We start from the raw sequence: 22,415 nt of genomic DNA, 5'->3' as shown, positions 1-22,415 counted from the left end.
CTTTCTACACTGTAGAGTCAGTTTCTAAAATGATGGAGCTTGTACTATTAGAACCAATGAAGTGACTAAAAGAATTTTTAAAAATAAGCCATCAGTCTAGACCTGTGTAGGTAAATGAAGGAGAAGCACTTTAGAGTCAGGAAAAAGAAAGGATAGTAACATTTAGGATTATCAACCACTGCTGGTTTTCCACTAAATATTTCATCTGAAAGAAATACAATTATTACCATCATTTCAATAGCAGTACTTTACTAATAAGCTCTTGGTATGTCTTTTTTTGTTTTTTTTTTTTTTGTTTTTTTTTTTTTTTAGACAGAGTCTCACTCTGTTGCCCGGGCTAGAGTGCTGTGGCGTCAGCCTAGCTCACAACAACCTCAAACTCCTGGGCTCCAGCAATCCTTCTGCCTCAGCCTCTTGAGTAGCTGGGACTGCAGGCATGTGCCACCATGCCCGCTTAATTTTCTCTCTATATATTTTTAGCTGTCCAAATGATTTCTTTCTATTTTTTAGTAGAGACGGGGTCTCGCTCTTGCTCAGGCTGGTCTCCAACTCCTGACCTCGAACAATCCTCCCACCTCAGCCTCCCAGAGAGCTAGGATTACAGGCGTGAGCCACCGCGCCCAGCCTCTTGGTATGTCTTTGAGGTGGATTTCAGATTCAAAATAGACTGACCCTATATCACACTGCTGACTTGTTCACTCAGTGTTTGTCAATAACATAGAGGCTTCACCCAGGAGATTTCCTGGGTTGTAATTACCTGGAACCCAGGGGTGATTCTAGGCTTTGCGAGGCCTGAACCTTATCTAACTTGGGAAATCTTCTCTAATAAAAACACACAAAATTATGAATACAAAAACTGCTAGGGCCCCTCCCAGGATGTAGGAAGGTGCCGGTGTAAGTGAGGAGCCCTGAAGCTTAGGCTCCATTCAATTCATGATAAATCCACCCCAGCTGGGGCCTTTTTACAAACTTCTGCAATGCTGGGAAAAATATTGCTTCAACTTGTGAACAACCCAGAACTGTGTCATGTTGGTCATGAAATTACCGGCATCTTCCTTTGGCAACTGGCCTTGGGAAAGAGATGCAATAGGCTTCTATCTCACTACAGCAAATTAGCTTTGTCTATTAGAAAGATCTGACCCAAAACAAAGGAGCACAGCCCCCAACACACGCTCGGTAAACTGTGACCGTTGTGCCCATCTCTGAAAGTAACTGTGAACGAGGTGGAGGGGTACAGCTCTATTCAGATCCCATAACAGGAGCATTAATCTCTAACACCAGCTAGCTCTGGTTTCCTCATCACCGTGAAGCAAATGCCTTTTTCTGCTGTTTGAGATGAACACAGAAACTCGAGATAAACAAGTTGGTGCCTCCTCCACTGTGAGTCTTTCCTAACCCACCCCTCAATTCCTGTGCTGTCCCTTCCCCTACCTTGTCACCCTGCTGTGTAGACCCCAGCATGGCTCTCATGTCTTCTCATCATCATCCCTCTTTCTCCTGATATGAAAGCCTCTTGGGGACAAAGAGGCTTTGTCCTATTCCAACTTGCACCCCCAGCACTTAGTATAGTACCTGGCACACAGCAGGCATGACACTCATTAATTTTTACCAAATGTGATTCCGTGGGTTTTGTTTTTTTCTGGTGTTGCCTACATAATTAGAGTGAAACTTGGGTTCTCATGAGGGACTCTCAGTGTTATAAAATGTCCACTAAAGGTGGTGAGTTTAAGACATTTGTAAGAAGACTCCGCCTAAACCTCTTGGTGGAGGGATCCAATGAGTGTGCCCTCTGCTGGGAGGGCAAACAAAAAACAGACCCACAGGGTTCCTCCCTAAGTGAGGCCTCAACAAAGTAACAAGGGGACAGAGGAGGCCCCTGAAGTTGGGCGTTGGCAAAACTGTTAATTCAGCCCCAGACACATCCTAAACCCCTTCCTCTAGCCCAAAATGAACTGTGGGAAATTAGACTTCTGAACCACAAGACAGGTGGACAGTCTTTTCCAGAGTCAGGTTTAGAGGAGGATCTTCACCTTGAGTCTAAAATCCCCTTCAGGCCACTGAACATACCCACTAGGATTTGCTTGTGTCACAGAGAAATCATGGAATTTTTGAGCTGAAAGAGAATAAAACCCACCCTTCTTGTTGAAGAGTAGTCAGGGAAGAAAGTATATGGAATTAGACTAGAGCAATGTATTTTCTTTACGAATATTTTTTGCACCGTAGCTTAACATAAATATTATCTTTTCCTACACTGCAAAGGTTCCTATTGCCCACAGATAATTCTTAACTTCTTAGGTATATACTTTTTGAAAAATAATGTTCTGGGTGATTGGGGAGAGAAGTGCCCTGTGGCAGGTTTTCAGGAATTCTTTCTGCTTTACCATCTAAAAGACACTGACACTGAGAAAGCATCCTGCACCTTTCGCTCCCTGGAGGACTTCGTGTTAAGCTCCCTTCTTTATGGCTACATGTTGCACACATTTCAGCAGTTAGAAACTCTGCACATGAGGAGGAATCAAAGTCATATTCAAAAGGAGGATTTCAAGGATAATTCGCATAACAGGGCTCCCATGACAAAGCTAATTTGAGCATTACTTGCTTGCTGTCTCTTATTGCCCAAACCGAAGATGAGTACTGGGGAAAGCAGAGCCCGTCATATGTAAGTTACACAAGTCTCTTGGCCTCTTTGGACCTTAGTTTCCTCATTTGAAAAAAATGGATGGATCTTAAGACATACTTTTCAGAGTTCATGATGAGCTTATACCCAGTTAACCAGTAACTGTAGGATGCTTTTACACACAAATAGTTTTTTTTACATATGTTCATCTATTTCACTTACATCGTATGTAAAAATTGCATTCCATGCCAAGCCTGAAATGTTCCAAAGGTCACTTCCGTCAGTGAATTGCAACCAAGATTTCTACAAAAGAAGAGAGAGACAAGCCAAAGAAGAAGAAGAAAAAAGATATTGTTTGAGAACATTTATCATTTGGCAGTGATCCTAATTCATATATGATGAAACATGCCCTCAATACTTTCTCCATACACTAAAGAAATCTCACTGTAGAAGATATTGGCTTACGATTTATACTTTCATATTTACACATGCAGTGCATTAGATACAAAACATTGAGTGCTCAACAAATACTTGTGTTAAGAGATCTTTATTTCTCCAGAACAGAGTTTTACAGCTTCAGTGCTGTTGACATACTGGCCATGTAATTCCTTGTCGTGGGGCTTTGTCCTGTACTTTGCAGGTTGTTTAGCAACATCCCTGGCCTCTGCCTCCCAGGTGTCAGTAACATACCCACAGTTGTGACAGACAAAAATGTCTCCAGGCATTGCCAAATGTCAGCTGGGTACAAAATACATTGGATGAGAACCACTGTTCTATAATGATTCACTCTGATCTGTGTAATGATTCTCACACTCATCTTTGCTAGAGATGAAAAGGATTTGCTATATAATTTTAGTAACGTTCTACCAGTAAAATTTTAATATTTCAAAATGAATAGCAAACAGGTTTACAATAGGTTTAATAAAAATTCCAAATAGAATGAAGTTATATTTGTAACTTACACAAACTGCAAAAACGGTAGGGTTTCAAATGTACCTCTTTCAATTGACTCTATTTTATTGCATGATAAATCTCTAGAAAAAAGAAGATATTTCTTTGATTAGCTATTAGATATCAAATTAGCGGGAACAAATAGCAGAGTTTAGAATGATAATACTGAATAAGTAGTTTTTGTCTACAGTGTCAACTTTTGGATTTGTATTAGAACTTTCCAGAGCCCCTAATCCTGCCTATACCTCTTCTAGAATCTCACCTTCATGATTTTCATAAACATTTTTTATTTTAGTTTAGTTTTTTTTTTGAGATAGGGTCTCACTCATGCTCAGGCTGGTCTCGAACTCCTGAGATCAAGCAATCTTCCTGCCTTGGCCTCCCAGACTGCTAGGATTACAGGCATGAGCCACCAGCGCATCTCGCCAATTTTCATAAATGAAATATGCAACTATAGATCTTGATAGATTTTGGATGAAATCTTTCCCTAGAGCAGGAGACTTGATTACATGACCTTCTGTAGTCTCATCAAATTCTAGATTATGAGCTCAAAGTTTTTGTCTTTCAATATAATTTCTAACATGAGAAGAAATGATCTCACATTTATTCACCTTCCTGGTTTAATTCTGTTTGTCGAAGGCAGTTCAATACCAAAAGAAATAAAAGATATCCTTTCACATCATTTGAGAGGAAATTGCTCCTCTAATTAATATCTAACTTTGAACTAATTCAGAATTTTACCATATTAATAGAAATTCATTTTGGTTTTAATATTCCACAAAAGCAACTTGTTTGTTGTGCAGTGATGGGACAACAAAAAACAACATGGAACTGGATTTTTATTTGAAAACACCCATTCTTGACTACAGTTGACTATTTCTGTCGATGCCAGCCTGTCCCTCACTCTTCACCTGGCTGGTATAACTCTGTCTGACTGGTGTCTCCATCTGTAGTCTCTTCCTTTCTAAACTATCCTGCACACAGTCACCGGATGAACTCTCCAGAAGTGTTCTCAAAGACCAGTACCTGGGAATTTATGGAAGCTGCAAATTCTCGGCCCTGCTCTAAACTGACTGAATCCGAAACTGTGGGGGTGGCATCCAGAACCAAGGCCTAACAAGCCCTCCAAGTGCTTGTCAGGCAGGCTCAAGGTGGTCTTCAGCACTGCTGGTATAACATGGTTCCCCATGATGGCTCCTTTGCTTGGCATTCAAAGCCCTAGAAAATCTGGCTCCAGTCTCCTACTGTCCCTCCTTGTAATCTACAGGTAGTCACAGCATTCCTCAAATACTTTCTTGCGTTTTGCCTTTCTCCCATTTTTCCAAGTTTAGACTATTTTCCCAAAGATGTCTGTCTAAGGATACCCAATGGCCCTTTGAGGTCCTGTTCTAAGAGCATTGCTCTGGTAACATCTTCTCCGATCCACACTGAAGTCCTTTCTCCCTTTTCTGTGCTCCAGAAGCAATTTGTCTCTCTTAGTGCCCATGTCCATTTCTTCTTTTTGATACAGTTATCTTTGCGTCCCATTTCTTCTGAGTGTAAACTCCTTGAATGCGTGGACTATGTCTGGCTCATCTGCATGGCCCGCCATGTTTAAAATTGACACACAAAAATCAAGCAAACTCAAATGTTTACAAAATGAATGAATAGCTGAGGAATGAACAGCACAAGAAAAGTAACTATTTTAAAAGAAATATAATTTTAATATTTGTGGTCCCTCTTCTGCACCTCTGCGGCACTTTGTCATCTACTTAGTGCTTGTTGCATCATGGTTTGAGCTTATTTGTTTGTTTCCCCTGTGAGATGTTAAGTTCTTAGAAGGGTAGGAACCCTGTCTTACTCATCTGCCTCCAATATTAGGCACAGTGCTTGGCATATTCTTTCTTAGCTTTTTCTTTCATTGATTGGCATCTTTTAAACGAATGAGAATAGGTATGCTAACGTGAAATAATTAGCTTACAAAGTATTTCATAGTGGAAGTAATAAAGGGCCTCCTCCATTGAGCAATTCACTCATTTGCTTTTTTCCAAATGTGGCAGAGATTCCCAAGAAGACCAATACAAAAGTGGTCATCCCCTTAAAGCCTAGGAGGTTTGATAATTCAGAGGACTATTTGTAGTGTCATGTGAAGCTCTTTGTACCCACTTCCCTTAAGCCTTCTACATTTGAAAGAGGAATCTATTTGTGCAAGAGGATCATTAATTAGCTTTATGAGGATTAATGATGTACATACTTCTGGACCTCATGGACAAAGGATAAGAATCAAACTTTCATACCAAAGACTATAGTATCTTCTTATCTCTAAACAGATAGAAATACTACGCAAATATTCCCTCCTTGGCAACAAGGCTGGAGAGATTTTTATTTTGTAATTAGTGAAGAATTAGGAGCATTTCTGATATGCTTACTTAGTGTAAACATTTCTAGCTATACCACTTAACCATCATTCTAAACAACCGTTTTTAATATAACAATTCCTGCAATAAAATCCTTAATACCAGTCTATTCTCTTAAATATATTTTAATATTCTTGATATTATTTATATTAATATAATTCATGTTATTTAATATTTAAATGTTAATTTAATTCAGATTAAATTATCAAAATATTCTGGACTAATGGCATTCGAACTAGTATAGATGGTCCGTATTTTCCTTTCCTTTAGGCAATGACTTGAGGTAAACTTTAATTCCTCTCATTCTACTAAACCAACGTTTTCAAATCTTTTTCTGAAGGCTAGAGAGTGACTATTTTAGGCTTTATGGGCCACATACAGACTCTGTTGTATATTCTTGTTTCTATTCTTTTCTTTTCTTTTCCTTTTACAGCGCTTTGAAAATGTAAACCATTCTTTACTTATGGGGTGTATATAAAAACAGACTGTGGATTAGATTTGATCTATGGGTTGTAGACTAAATATAAATATAAGCAGATGGTGTATGAACACTTATAAAACAAGGTTTACATGGGTGTCAATAATTGCTCAGATCTTATTACTACTTTTTCCCTATAAGTGAAGTTCCTTTCTGTCTGTACCTTGTCTATATGATTTAAAAAACCGAAAATGCATAGGAAGTATCTGATGCTAGAGATGGGCTAAAACCCTACACAGATTTAGAGAACTGCAGAATTTTATTGCTGGAAGAAATTTTAGAGATTGTCTAATTTGAATCTCTTATTTACTTTGCAGATAATATCACTAAAGGCTCATAAATAAATATGATTAACTAAGTAACTTACAAATACCGGAGGGATAGCAGGCCTTCAAATGAATCTTTGCGTAATTCTGTCAAATTGTTTTCACTGAGAATTCTGGAAAATGAAAAGGTTATTTCTGGATCAAAATGCAAACTAGCAACAACTATTTGCTACACAGGACTAACTCCTATCTATGGAGGAAACCTGGGTCACGGTGCTGCCCGAATGCCCTAATTCTGAATTAACTTCAAGATGGTAATATCTGCTCTGTTTTCAAACCTTATCTCACGTTCTCCTGTTTGTGTCCATCTCTCTCCAACATGCGCGGGCACGCGTGCGCGCGCGCGCGCGCGCGCGCGCGCACACACACACACACACACACACCTCTACCCGCTCTTCCCACCAAATTTGTATTTAATGCCTACTCTTCCAAAGTCCCTATTAGAAGCCAACTCTGGTAGCACACCAAGATCAGCAGAACTGCCATTTCCTCATCTCTTTCCCTAAATATTATTATGAAAGCCCCACATGGACCTATGTCAGGGCCACAAACAAGCCATTAGGTTTTTCCCCATTAAAAAATTCTTTTTGAGAACTACAAGGCGCACAACATGCACATAACATAAATGTTCAGTTTAACAATCAGGAAGCAGATGCCCATGCAATATCATCATGTCAGGAAAGAGCACTGCGAGCATCCAGAAGCCCCGAGGGCCCTTTCCAATCACAACCCTCTCTCTAACCCCTACAGGTAACCACTCTCCTGACTTTTATCGTAATTTCCTGGCGTTTAAAATGTAGTGTTACCTATTATATGTCAGCCATAAGCAACATACTTTAGTTTGCCTTTTCTTGAATTTTATGTAAATGGAATCTCATTGCACATATGACTTTCTATCTTGCCTCTTTCACTCAACATTCTGTTTGTAAATTTACGATGCTGTTGCACGTAGCTGAGGTTGGCTCCTTTCGGTGCCTGTATGGCGCGTCCCACAGGTCACCACTAGCTACATGTGGTTCCTGAGGTCTTGTGTGTGGCTCAGTGTGACTGGGCAACTGAATCTTTAATGTCAGTAATTTTAATTATTTTTAAACTTAAGAGCTGATACTCAATGCAGTTATTAGAAAACGTTTAAGTGCGTTTTTCACCAATGTGAGGATAGGATGCTACTTTATTTTTTCTTTTGAGACAGAGTCTCACTCTGTTGCCTGGGCTAGAGTGAGTGCCGTGGCGTCAGCCTAGCTCACAGCAACCTCAAACTCCTGGGCTCAGGCAATCCTTCTGCCTCAGCCTCCCGAGTACCTGGGACTACAGGCATGCGCCACTATGCCCGGCTAAATTTTTCTATATATTTTTAGTTGTCCAGATAATTTCTTTCTATTTTTAGTAGAGGCGGGGTCTCACTCTTGCTCAGGCTGGTCTCGAACTCCCGACCTGGAGCGATCCTCCGGCCTCGGCCTCCCAGAGTGCTAGGATTACAGGCATGAGCCACCACGCCTGGCCAGGATGCTACTTTCTAAACTGCATATTTTATGAAATCTAAATATAGATTAAGTATTTTTGGTGAAAATTCACCAACCAAATTTAGACTTCAAAAGAGCATGGAAAAAATAATGTGAACTCTCTAATAATAATTTTAGGCTAATTATATATTGAAATGATAATACTCTGGATGCAATGATAATATTGGAATGATAATATTTTAGATATATGGGTTAAATAAAATATATTAATGTTTGTTTCTACTTTTATTTTTTGAGTGACTACCAGAAAATTTAAGATTACATATGTGGCTCACACCAGGCTTCTATTGAATAATGCTGCCTTAGGGTATTTCATTGTATCACTATACCACAATTTATTTATTCCTCTACTGTTGATGAATATTGAGATTTTTCTAGTTTTGAGTTATTACAAACAATGCTGCTTTGAACATTCTTGTACATGTATTCCGATAATACTTTTGCCTGAGTTTCTCTAGGATGTAATAGGAGTACAAAATTGTTTTCCTAAGAGATTGTGCTATTTCAAGTTGGTAGATTGAGAACATGCCACGTCTCTACCCCTCCAACCTCCACCAAATCCCTAAAAATGATAGGATAGATATAATTAAAAATTTCACAACCTTAGCTCAAAACTTGCAAGCAGCTTTACAAATGCTCCCCCATGAGAAATGCGCTGGAGCTATCTGCAGGGTTATTGGTTGGGATACTACAGGAGGAGCAGCCAGAGGCACACGTCAACCCCATATACTTCCTCCTTGGACCAGGCAGCAAAGGTGTCTTCCTCCAGGCAGGAGCAATTGGCCTTAAAAGGGGGCAGGGTCCTGGAACCCTGGAGGAAGGGCACACATTCCCCTACTAGCTGCCTCCCGCACCTTCCTTATTCTCAGGGGAATCCACCTGTAACACAAGCCCCGGCACATCATTTCACCTCTCCCCTGCAGCTGGAAAACAGAAGCAGCAGAATTTCAACTACAAAGATGAATTACATTCAGGAGGGACCAAACAACAAGAGAAAGCTAACTCCAGTAAGGACAGAAAGCAAACTCAAAAACGACAGATTAGTTAACAGAGAAAGCACGAGAGGACTTTAGAATAGCAGCATTAATATCCACAGACAGATGTAAGCGGATAGTTTATCCACGAAAAGGAATCGACTAAAGATTATACAAATATAAGGGGTTATTAATAGAAAACTCAGTATATGGGCTGGGCATGGTGGTTCATGCCTGTAATCCCAGCACTTTGGGAAGCCGAGGTGGGAGGACTGCTTGAGGTCAGGAGTTCGAGACCCTGTCTCTACAAAACAATTTTAAAAATTAGCTGGGCATGGTGGCACACACTTGTAGTTTCAGCTACTTGGGAGGCTGAGCCAAGAGGACAGCTTGAGCCCAGGAGTTGGAGGCTGCAGTGAGCTATGATCATGCCACTGCATAGCCTAGTGGATAGAGTGACACCCTGTCTCTTAACAAAAAACAAAACAAAATAAAAACCTCAGCATATGAATAGCAGAAAGGACAGTGGAACAGGAATGATCCTCAGACAAGCCTGACACCTGGGCCTGCCCAAGAAATGTTACAGCCTTCACTTCAGCTACTCTTATAGTAAAGACTAGGGACCTCTTGGGGGAGGGGTACTGCACTGTTTCTAGAACCTGATGAACAAGCAGGCACATAGCTATTTCTCCAAAACAGTGGGGAAAGGAAGTGGTAGCAAGCCAATATGGAAGAAATCCTCTAAGATGTCCAAGGCAAGCTCCTTTTGCCTGGGAGAATCCATGTCTTTGCAAATGGTATCAATAGCTGTCCATCCTTTGGGAGCTTTCAGGAACTGAGAGCATGCTATGTTGCCTTATGAAACTATTTCCATCAAGTTCTGTATTCTTTGACATTTAAAACATTCTGCTTCCCCTCGCTGCATCTGTTGGTCACATATTTATATTAATTTCATCTCATTGTTTATGACAATAAAATTCTACTACCTAGAAAGCATGCATGCCACTGAAATTAAGGGCAGTTCTCAGTTATAAGGTGGTCCATATCATACACAATATACTTACATATATATTAAAAATATTATCATTAGGCCGGGCTTGGCGGCTCATGCCTGTAATCCCAGCACTTTGGGAGGCTGAGGTGGGAGGATTGCTTGAGGCCAAGAGTTCGAGACCAGCCTGAGCAAGAGCAAGACCCATCTCTACAAAAAAATGGAAATATTAGGCAGGCGTGGTGGCATGTGCCTATAGTTCCAGCTACTTGGGAGGCTGTGCAGAAGGATCACTTGAGCCCAGGTGTTTGAGGCTGTAGTGAGCTGTGATGAGACCACTACACTCTAGCCTGGGTGACAGAGTAAGACCCTGTCTCAAAAAAGAAAAAAAAAAAGGCTATCATTAAAATAAAAACACAAAAACTTTAATTCCCAAAAAGAACTCTTGGAACCCTGAGAATGCATCAGCTTCTGTCTGACCGCACCTGAAATCCATCGTGTTGGAAGGAACAGTGATGGTCAGAATACATGTGAAGGGGGAACCAGGCAATTTGACTTCTCACTTTGGTTAGCTAATACTTTCATGTTTCCATGGAAATGTCCAAAAAGGAAAAACAAATCAATGTGTCCAGCAAGGTTTATAGTAACCCTCTTCATAACTAGAAAACGTTGACAAAACCCAACCTCCCTATCACATAACAAAACTGCATGGATATACTACGGGCAATATACAAAAAAGATATAGGAAATGATAGCGAATGAAAAAAATCCAGACAAAAATGAAATATTTATTAATTTTAACTTTAAAAATATTTTAAATTAATGGAGCTTCTTTCTGCAAAGTTGTCTGAATGACAGGACAGGACGGTAAAATCTTAAGAAGTAACAATAAATTCAGCTTAGAAGGAAAGTTTACCCTGAGAAGTGGGTAAGTCATCAAAAGATTACCCAAAAAAAGAGCTTGAAATAAGCAACTGGAATAAAATACATTAATTTATCGAACTCCAAATGTTTATTTTGATTGAAACAAAAATTTTAAAACTATAGGGAATCAATCAGTTATTTCCAGATCTAAAATTTTCTCAACCATGACAATATCCAAACCAGGCCTAAAGTAAAATTTAAGACATCCAGGTTTTGTATTTTTTTTTTTTTTTTTTTTTGAGACAGAGTCTCATTCTGTCGCCCAGGCTAGAGTGGCATGGCGTCAGCCTAGCTCACAGCGACTTCAAACTCCTGGGCTCAGACAATCCTCCTGCCTCAGCCTCCCAAAGGAGCTGAGACTACAGGCATGCGCCACCAGTCCTGGTTCATTTTTTTCTCTTTTTAGTAGAGACAGGGTCTCACTCTTGCTCAGGCTGGTCTCAAACTCCTGAGCTCAAGCAGTCCTCCTGCCTTGGCCTCCCAGAGTGCTAGGATTACAGGCATGAGCCACCGCGCCCGGCCAATACATCCATGTTTAACTCCTGAACTTCACAATATTAATTCTTGATTCTATATAATAGACAATTAGCCTTCACCCTGTCTTGTAACTTTTAGGAAATTGAGAGAACTCAAGGTTTATTTGGGTTTAAATATACATATAATGCAAACAGTAGGCCATTCTGAAATTGATTGACTCTCCTTTCCCTCCTTTCTCTCTCTTTTAATCACTTATCAGGACTTGAAATTATATCTATTATATTTCTACATTTATTGGTATATTTATAAGCCCCTTGAGAACTGGGATATTTGCTTTGTTTTGTTCCTGGGCCGGTATCCCTGGCACATAGTAGATGCTCCATAAATATTTGTTGAATGAATGAATGAAGCGACAGATATCAGTTTTCAGATTTACTACTTTTACTTAAAACAAATCGTCCATTTATTATTATTTGTGAGGATAAGTACAGCTTTGCAGGAAGAGAAATGTCTTTCTTCTCCCCTACATTTGTAACTCAATCTTGTATGAGATAAAACCTTTTGAGAATCTCATAAAAGCTATGGATCCTTTCCCCAGAAAACTGCACTTTCCTGAATATATGCAAACATATGTATGTAGTTTCTATTTGTGGATCTCCCCTTTAGGGCAGAGGTCCATGAAAAGAACAGATTGAATTCAGGGGGCCACACCTGAATGTGAAGTAAAATTACATCTCTATTTTCACAAATACAAATTCAGAAATCAATGATGATATGACACATAAATTATTGTGAAATGCCAGTTAATTACTTTGAATGTAAGTATTTTTTTTCCAAAATCATTTATGTACATAAACTGATTCCTTCGACAAATGAATAAGAAAATGATAAAATGATTCAACATTAAAGATGGACAAAGGACAGAAAACTCAGAGAAGAAACACACATGTTCAATAAACATATAAAGATATTTAAATTCACAAGTAATGAGAAAAATCCAAATTCAGATGGGACCCCTATTGTTCACACATCATATCAGCAGAGTTGGAGAATACTCAGTGACCAAAGGGAAAAATGAATGCTGTCATATTCTGTTGACTGTAGCTGGCAGAACTTTGTTGAGAACAATTAAAATTTCATGCCTACATAGTCTTCACACCAACAATTCCATTTGTGTATGTCTATTCTACAGAAATACTCGCTCATGTTTATAAAGAAGCATGTACAAGGATTTTATAGCAGCAATGTATGTAACAAGAAAACTGGACAGAAAATATAAACATCCAGCAATAGGGTAATTATTAAATAAACCATGATACATCCATACTATGCAATATTATACAGGAGTTTAAATGAATGGGGCAACCTTCTAAGCACTAGAAAATAAAGAAATCTAAGACATACCGTGAAGTGAAAGAATCAAGGTGCAAGATGTTACCATTTATGTTAAAAAAAAAAAAAAGATAAAAAGACCACACAACAAATGTGTTTTGCTATATGTAAATATGCATGTAGGGAAATACCTGGGAAAAGCTCTGGAAGGATATACGCCAAGCTCAGAGTAGTGGTTACCTCAGGGACCAGGGATCAGGGTACAATGAGGGTTTTCATTATACCTGTTGTTTCGTTTTTATACATTAAGAATATATATAATCGTGTATTACTTGTATAATACAAAATAAATTTAAATTGCCTCGTATTTTAAAGAGAGCCCACCAAATTTAGTTTTAAAATAATCATAGAATTACCATCAACAGAGGTTCATTTGAGATAGGGAGGGGGGAATACCTTTCCTCAGAAGTCTTGACCTCAAAATTCTGGACCAAGAAGGATCTTACAATGCAGTTAATTTTTTGTACTCATATTTGAAGAGCATATACTCACAGTTTCTCAGTCCAAGGGTATGATTTCCATACATTCCCATCAATGTGAGAAATAGCATTTCCATGGAAATTTCTGTGAAGAAACATAGTTCATATCCTTGAATAGGTAGGAAAAGAATGAATAGAATAAAAGAACCATGGCAACCTTGTAGGGGATATTCAAATACAGAAAAAAATCCCAGCTTTCTAATTTCCAGAGCTATCAGCTTCCCAGTTTGCATAATTGATCTAGAAAGGAGGTGGGACCACTGGCACGGATGATGACGCATCTCCTCAGCAGCTTAACTATTTTTTTCCAAAATCACTTAAGTGTCTAAACTGGCTACTTCTACAAACCAATAAGAAAATGATAATTCAACAGAAAAAAGATGGGCAAAAGTTTAACATTATCAGGAAATAAGAATAAAGAAAAGAAGCCTATGTCAGGTAACAGCAAAGCTGTGCTTAATACCCTCTGTTGAAACCTCTCCAGGTATTGGAAGGATGAGGGCAATAAGAAATTAGAGGGACTAATGTGCTGGAGTCGAAAGATCTCTTAGACAGATTGCGTAGGGAAAAAGCACAAATCACAGAGCAAAGAGTGAAGTAGTACCACATTAGGAAATAAAAAATGCAAAGGAGAGAGATTGGAAGGAAGGACACACACCAAAATGGCTAACAGAGTTATGGGTGGGAGGATGCAGGGGACAGGGGCGCTGGGAGGATGGGAGTGCGGATTTTCACATTTTATCCTACATATATATGCTGCTTCTTTTTTTTTTTTTTAAGTGGGAATATATCCGTAAATGACATATGTTTAAAAGAAAGGTGGGGCACGGTGGCTCAGGCCTGTAATCCTAGCACTCTGGGAGGCCAAGGTAGGAGGATTGTTTGAGCTCAGGAGTTCCCGAGACCAGCTTGAGCAAAAATGAGATCCCGTCTGTACTAAAAATGGAAAAATTAGCCAGGCATGGTGGTGCACACCTGCAGTCCTAGCTACTCGGAAGGCTGAGGCAAGAGGATCACTTGAGCCCAAGAGTTCGAGGTTGCAGTGAGCTATGAAGACGCCACTGCAACTCTACTCGGAGTGACAGGGTGAGTCCCTGCCTCAAAAAAGATAAATAAATAATTATTTTAAACTTATAAATAAAATAATTTTAAAAAATAAAAGCACGCATTATTTCCTGATGATTAGCTTATTAAACACTTTTGTCAAGAATGCTAGATAAGTGATATCGTCTGTTTATTATATGATATCAGAATTTCAGGCCTTTCCACTATTGGGGTATGTTCACTGGTTAAGGTGCCGACTACCACGTCACTACATCGCAAGGGACAGTTCGTCCTTTGTAATCAGCAGGTTGGTATCTTGGCACCGTTTGAATATCTTATCCTTTCATTTAATTTTTATGTTTGTGTATATGTTTATAATATATAATTCTTATTTTTACATATATAAAATATTGTATTTTTTAACTGCTTCCTTAATTTCTATATTCTCCCAGTTTTTGAAAATACTTAATATATATTGATATGTTTAAGTTTTGTGCATTCACTATTTGGCCATTGTTTCCCCAGTTTGAGCATATGTTGAATGACTTAATTTTCCCTTAATGTAGCAAATTAAAGTATTTGAGTTCCTAAGAAAGCAAGCGAGCAAGCAAGCAAGCAAGAAAAGAAAGCTGTTAGGTACCTTATGTTCAGTTTCAACTCTGTGGGTGACTCTGAATCTTTACCTTTAACTCTGTCCTCGGTCCTCAGCAATAATTTTACTTATTCAGTTTCTAGTTTCAGTTCAGTTCAGTTTCCTCATTCAGTTTGCCAGTGGGGGGCAGAAAGCAGCCAAACAGACACTGGTCTGCTCATCTGCCTAGTGCACATTTCCATTCAACCAGAAGCTTCTGGTTGCTTAATACTCACCATTAACAAATTTTAAAATATGCAAACTAAACTCCCTCCCTCAAACTGACTCTCTTCCTGGACTGCTGCACTTCCACTTGTCACACCACCATCATTCTCTTCATTGTCCAGGACGGAAAGCTTGGAGTCACATTTGATTTCTCCCTTCCCTGTACACACCATCATCCGACTCCCTAGTCAGTCCCTAAATCCTGTCTGTTCTGTTGGTCGTGTTGCCAGGACTTTCGTCCAACTCCTGTCACAGTCACTCGGATTTAGCCCCTTCTCATTTTACTGCTAGAGTTTGCTAGAGCTTTCTATTTGGTCCCCCCGAGTTAAGCTTTCCCCTCTCCAGCACTCTACATGTGGATTCTAAAATAATCCTCCTGTCTTAATCATTGCTGTCTCTTGCTTGAGAACCTTCAATGGCTCTCCATACCTCATCGCATAACTTTCAAACTCCCACATCTGATATTCAAGGTTTCTCATAGTCACGTCTTTCATCGCTTCCTAACCCAATTCTTTGCAGCCAGACTGTCTACTAAATCCCCATCATGCCTCAGCCATGTCTTTGCCTAGGCTTTACTGCCTATGTTTCTTTCTACTTAACAAATTATGGCCACTCTTTAAGGCCCAGAAAGTTTCAGCTTATGCAGGGAGCATTCCCCTGACCTCCACACCTCAGTGATTATAGATTCCGGTGAATTATGGCGCCTCTGATCTGCATCTCTCGTAGTACTTCATTATAAATCACTTCCCTTTTTATGCCTATTCCCTTTCTTCCCACCTGTCATTTTCATGCTCTACAGACAATGTCATACTTTGCCCTGGGTTGGGCACAAAATGGCTGCCACATATAGAAAGCCAGGTACAAAGATGAGTTTGAGACATAACTAAGGAACTGAATAATAATAATAGCGGCTAACATTCGTCGGTATGCCAGGCACTGATATATGCCTTACATGTCCTCACACACCTAAATCTCACAACAATCCTATGAAATGGTAACCATCATAATCCCCATGTTAAAGATGAGGAAATTGAGTCACAGAGCAGAATAACTTGCGCAAGGTCACAAAGCTAATAAATGACAGGCCTGGGTTCAAACCCAGGCAGGCTGGCTCCAGAACCCCTCTTAACCACTTTGTTGTATCGTCACTGAGACGGGGAGAGGGCCACGCCACCGTGAAGAGAGTGGAGCAAACACAGGGGCAGAGGTTAAGCAAGGATAAGATGGAGCTAAATAAAAATGGTTAAGGAAAAAGGAAGAGTAAGCACAGGTAAAAGTTTGGAGAAGGGGCACAATAGTAAGAAGGAGAAGGAGGATAAGGAAAAGTTGACAAGTAAAAGGTAAAGGGAGAAAGTGAGTCAATGAAGAAGGCCCAGGAAGGTCTCAAGGAAAATGGGGCCACACGAGGCAGGTGCAGAGAACCAAGGAGGAAAGGTGATGCTTACAAGATGGTGAAGGTGCCATTATAGGCATTAGGCTCCTGCACAGGCACTTGGCGGAGCCTCTTCTTTGGGCTGAGACCAACACACGACATTGTCTCATCTTTGCAGGTACAGAGCTCACATATGTTGGTGGCATATGTGGGGGCATTCTGTTCTGAGATGTAATTTACAGTAAAATGCATCTCAGAAGGTTGAACTGTAACTTCAGGCAGGTTTGGAGGCTGAGTCTGAACCTGGTCTGGAGGTGGAGCTACAGGCTTCTCCAGAGTGACAGGATGTTCAGCCTGCGTGGTGGATACTGAACTCTCAGTAGACTCCAGGTCCGAATGTTGAACTGGGACACTGGGTGACGCTGGATGCTGAGCTTGAGCTTGAGCTTGACTTGGTGTTGGAACGGTTATTGCAGAATACGCAGGAGCTATAACCTCCTTAGGCGGCTCTGGAGGCTGAGTTGGGGTCTCCTGCAAGGTTGGAGAAGGGTTAACCTCTGCAGTGTGTTCTGAAGTTACAGTAAATTCCTGGTCCAAAGGTTTAACTGTGACTTCATTCAAGTTTGGCTGCTGAGTCTGAATCTGGTCTGGATGTGGAATTGTCACCTCAGGATGCTTTGAAGAAGGAGCTATAGAATGTTCATCCTCTGCAGTGAACACTGGAATTATGGTAAGCTGGAGGTGCAAAGGACTAACTGTGACAGTGGGCGACATTGGATGCTGAGCTTGACTCTGACCTGGTGTTGGAACTGTCATTTCATAATTCACAGGAGGTTGAGCTGCAGCCTCCTTAGGCGGCTCTGGAGGCTGAGCTGGGGCCTGCTGCTGAGTTGGAGCAGGTTCAATGTTGGTACCTGCCTCTGGAGTTACTGTAAGCTCCACATCCACAGGTTTAACGGTGACTCTGGAGAAGAGTGAGTGCTGAGCTGCAGTCTGACTTGTAGATGGAACATCTACTTCATCACGTGTTAATGGCTGAGCTACAACCTCTCCAGTATCAGGTAGCTGCTGAGCTGGGACCTCCTGCTGGGTTAAAGAAGGTTCTACCTCCTCAGGGGATTGTTCTGAGGCTTCTTGCTGGAGTGAAGAAGATCGGATCTCCTCAGGGGTCTCTGGATTTTGAGTTTCATCCCCTGGGTGGAATTGAGAAAGTTCAGGGGGCCTTGGAGGCTCAACGAAGTTCTCTGGGAATTCCAGAGGTGGACCAGTAGGATAAACTGTACCCATACTTGGATCTAGATAGGCATCATCCTGTAGAGTTTGTGGTTGTTGCTGAGGTTTTGATGTAAATTGATCTGAAGTTCCAGGAACCACCTTAGCAAGCCGTCGATGCTGACCTAGATCATTCTTCATGTTCTTTGGTGAAATAATAAACCTTCCTGGTCTTGAACTCTGACTACCTAGAGGTGGAACAAGTGTTTCAGATGCTTGGTGATCTGCAGCCTGATCTAGACCTACAGCTTGAATCTTACCTCTGAGTTGAGGAGGCAGAGCTACGACTTGAGTCTGATCCGAGCCTGGCACTGGAACCACCTCCGGGAGCCTTTGTTGTCCAGTCAGCTTGTCATTCGGATCCCGATGTGGAACAGCAAACCCATCTGGCCCTGGAGGCAGCTCTTGAGCTGAACGCGTGTCCAGGAAGGGAGCCAAAGTGTCAGGCAGCTCCTGAGGCGGGGCCGACATCTGGGAAGAAGCAGAGGACCCCAGGGAAGCAAAGCCCTCGGGGTGTGCCGAGGGTGCAAGTGCATGGGGCGATTCGGGTGGGGGATCAGAGGAGCGGGAAGGCCAGGGCTCGGTCGGTCCTCGGGGTTCAGACGACAGCGGGACCGGGTCCCGGGCCCACCCCCGAAGCGGAGCTGCCTGGATCAGCAGCCACAACGATTCCCACGTGAGAAGGACCCGTAGGGTCCAGAGGCTCAGTAGGGACATGACGAGCGGAGGCTCCTGCGCGAGCGGGAGCCAGAACACTTCTGGCAGCCTCGCCGCGCGACCCTGTAGCAAAGGCGCGCGGGCCCCGCCCTTTCTCTGTGACACCTGTATTTCTGCAGCGGCCTTTATTTAGCTCAGGCCCAGATGGGCTGCGTGCCACCAGGGCGCGCTTTTCCCCACAATCACTGGGCCCAAGCCTCTCTTCCCCTGCAGAGGGACAGCTGTCCCCCACAGGAACACCACTACCCCCTTAGCGAGGCAGCATTTGGGCCACAGACCCGGGTGGCCCCAGAACTCCAGCAGCCCATTGGGGTAGGGACGGCTGAGCTTCCCAAGGAAGTCACAGGGCCTCGCCTCTCCGTACATTCAGAAGTGTTAGTCCAGTCTGGGCAGCCTCACCTTGTCTTCCTCCAGGCTAAAATCTGAGAGAGATTCTTCCTCTCCCGGGCAGGACTGCTTCCAAGAAACGCAACTGACCTGCCAAATGAGCACCAGTTAGGGTGGCAGGCAGAACACACATTACGGGTATTTACTCGAAAATGTTACCATTTTTCCTCAACTTTCGGTATCCTTTGTTCCACGTTTGATAATTCATATTCACCACTCTATTAGATAGGGGCTGCCACGGAATCAGTGATGACTCCAAAATTTCTGTAGGATGGGTTTTAGGAGTTGTGCAATTCAGTCTAGGAGAGAATGTGTGAATCCGAGTGAATAGCCCTTTATGTCAGCACGGGCAAACTCCCCCCATCCTGCCTTGGCTAAACACAGCCATTAACCCAGAAGTAACTATGCCACTTTTCAGAGGTCTATCCTGTGTGACACACGGAGAAGACACTTAGGATCTTAAAGTCAGCAGGTTAAATAATTTTCTTGAAATACCGGTATAATAGAAACCAACTGACTTAACTCACAATGCTTCCTATCTATCTTATGACTTGTTGATTGTTTGCTACACCCTGTAATATGTAAACTGAGGTGCTTCATCTTTTGTCCCAGTGTCCAGCACATGGCTTGGTGCATAGTAATGGTTTTAAGTTGGCAGTGATTCCAAGATTTGCCTCATTTAGGGATGGACCTGTTGTTACAATCGTATTTCTCAAATCAGTGCTGACTTCCTTCCTTCCTTTCATATTTCACAGGAAGCTGGTATTCTTAACGTTTGACGTTACCTTCACTGGTTTTATTTAAATAGCATTAACATAATGATTTTACATGGAAAAAAACTTCAAATTCCTTTTCAGAATGCAACCACTTTCTCTCCCTTCTTCAAAACAAAACACTTTACAACTCTGGGGCCCATTAAATAATCAAACATCTAGCCCCAAATTAAGTTCCCACTAACACGAAACACATTTTTTGCTCCTTAAAAAAAAAATCCTATACATAGTAAATAATGAGTATTTTAGGTATTACTTTAGCAACTTAATCCCTGATTAAGGGATTTCATATACAGTTATACATTGCTTGCCACGTGAGGAGGAGCTTGAAAAATGCATCACTGGGCAATTCTGTTGCTGTGCAAACATCATAGAGAGCACTGACACAAACCTAGATGGTATATCCTAACACACACCCAGGCTATATGGTATGGCCTATTGCTCCTAGGCTACAAACTTGTACAGCATGTATTGGTGCCAAATACTGTAGGTTTTTTTTGAACTTAAAATATATCATTGTACTAATTGAAGGAGAAGACAGTCACTGTTGAGATTCAAGTCTGTGGCCTGGAATATCAAGCCTCAGAGCAAAAGTACATAGAGAGGAAGTGAGCTGGGAGGAACCCAGGCAGGAGAGCTCAGGTGCAAATGAAAGAAAAAGTGAAAGAGAATAGTCAAGAAATAGATTTTTTCCTGAGCTGAAAAAAGACTTGAATCTACAGACTGACAGGTACGGTGGGGTCCAGAGGAGAGGATCCCCATCCAGACACAGGCTACAGAGTGTGTGTTTGACTATGTGTTTGACAGGAGCCCCAGGGGAGGAGGCGGAGCCATTATTGCAATGGCAAATGTAACCGTGGAAGACAAAGGACACCAACACGTGTAAAATAAGCCAGCATAGTAAAACCGAGTACAGCCTGTCAGTTATTAAACGAAACTCGAACAGATCGAATTCTCCTAGTAAAAGAGTCAGCTCGGGTTTTAAAATGCAGTGATATGATGTATACAAGAAATGCAGTTTAGACCCAGCGCGGTGGCTCACGCCTGTAATCCTAGCACTCTGGGAGGCGGAGGTGGAGGCGGAGGTGGAGGCGGGAGGATCGCTGGAGGTCAGGAGTTTGAGACCAGCCTGAGAAACAGCAAGGCCCCATCTCTACTATAAAATGGAAAGAAATTAACCAGACATACAGTTTAAAAAATGATAATGGTTGAAAATAAAAGACTTTATTTTTAACGTAATATAATGTAAAATAAAGAGTGGCCATAGTAAAAATAGAAGGGTAAAATTTAAGACTAAGCACTAAAACAGGATAAAGAGAGATGACATGTAATGACAGGAAGGCACAATTTGTAAAGCTAGAACATGCCAAATCTGCATGCTCCCGATTGTCCCATTGTTAAATATGAAAAGCAAAAACTAATAAAAACAACAGAAGAACTTTATAGGGAAAATTTGAGAGAGAGGTTTAATAAAACTGTATCAAAATAAGAGACCAAAACCAAAACGGATACAAAGGAAGTGAAAGTTTGAATTATACATAATCAATAAACTTAATAAACTTGATTTGACACCTATGGGACCTTCAATCCCTTAAATAGAAAGTATACATTTTTTCAATATGTCTATGAAAAACTTAGAAAAAATGATCTACTTGGGCACAATCAATAATAAATTTTAAAAATGTAATGTATACAAATCTAGAGAAAACAAATGCTTTCCTAGTAAAATATAAAATAACCAAAATTAACTAGAGAACCAGTAGACAATTGAGTAGACACAATTATCAGCGAGAAAAAATCTGCCACTGAAAAAGCACCGGGTCCAGAGGGCTTCGTGGGAGGAAATTGTAGAAACCTTTAGATTTTGCCTCTGGCAACACCTTCCTCCTCCAGGAGGCATCCCTAGAGCTTCCTCTCCAGCAAGAGCCTGCACCCCGCAGACGCGCCACGTCATGTCATAACCGCCCCATAGCGCATCGCCACCCGTATCATGTTCTTCCCATGCCCCAGGGCCTGGCACTGACCACCCGTGCAGCTGGCATGTCGGTACTGATGCCCGTCCCCTCCCACCACTGGACACTGTGGGCTCTAGGAAGGGCAGAGAAAATAGGCGCAGAGGGAGGCCGACTGCTGAGGCCCAGGAAGGAGGTGAGGAGGCGGGTGGGCTCGTCAAGGGCCCAGCTCAGGAGGCCTGGGCCTGCAGGGAACCAGGGGCTGAGAGGTGAATAATGGGGCCGGGCTCCGGGGAGATCCCCAGAGGACCATGGGGCCGCCTCACGGCCTGCAGGGGACGGAAGGGTAGGTGGGGAGAGCTCTGGGTGGCCAGAGCTACGTGGGCTAGGGGGGGACCCAAGAACCTGCTCTCTCACAAGCCAGGTCACAGGCTGGGCAGCCGGGCTCCCGGGCCCAGCAGGTGAGTCACGGGGAGGGAACGTCAGGCCAGCTGTGAGGAAACCAGCCAGCAAC

The 22,415-nt window shown here is 41.7% G+C and overlaps 1 protein-coding gene across 2 annotated transcripts in view; it reads right to left on the bottom strand.

Moving 5' to 3' along the window:
* Positions 1 to 22,415, bottom strand: part of LOC123620542 (leucine-rich repeat-containing protein 37B-like) — a 47,232-nt gene that overhangs the window by 24,304 nt on the left and 513 nt on the right. The window contains exons 2-8 of one of the 2 annotated variants that reach the window (XM_045525865.1): positions 19,189 to 19,266; positions 18,333 to 18,543; positions 16,874 to 18,260; positions 13,542 to 13,613; positions 6,810 to 6,881; positions 3,580 to 3,651; positions 2,840 to 2,920 (exon numbers count right to left, since the gene is read on the bottom strand). In XM_045525865.1, coding sequence (XP_045381821.1) covers positions 2,840 to 2,920; positions 3,580 to 3,651; positions 6,810 to 6,881; positions 13,542 to 13,613; positions 16,874 to 18,260; positions 18,333 to 18,543 — 1,895 coding nt within the window. In that variant the 5' untranslated portion in view covers positions 19,189 to 19,266. Of the gene's footprint in view, positions 1 to 2,839; positions 2,921 to 3,579; positions 3,652 to 6,809; positions 6,882 to 13,541; positions 13,614 to 16,873; positions 18,544 to 19,188; positions 19,267 to 22,415 lie in introns of both variants that reach the window. The other variant, XM_045525864.1, reaches the window with a different exon arrangement.

The sequence above is a fragment of the Lemur catta genome, chromosome 15 (genome assembly GCF_020740605.2).
Source record: "Lemur catta isolate mLemCat1 chromosome 15, mLemCat1.pri, whole genome shotgun sequence".
NCBI classification, from domain to species: Eukaryota; Metazoa; Chordata; class Mammalia; order Primates; family Lemuridae; genus Lemur; species Lemur catta.
This window is presented reverse-complemented; position numbering and strand designations above follow the sequence as displayed.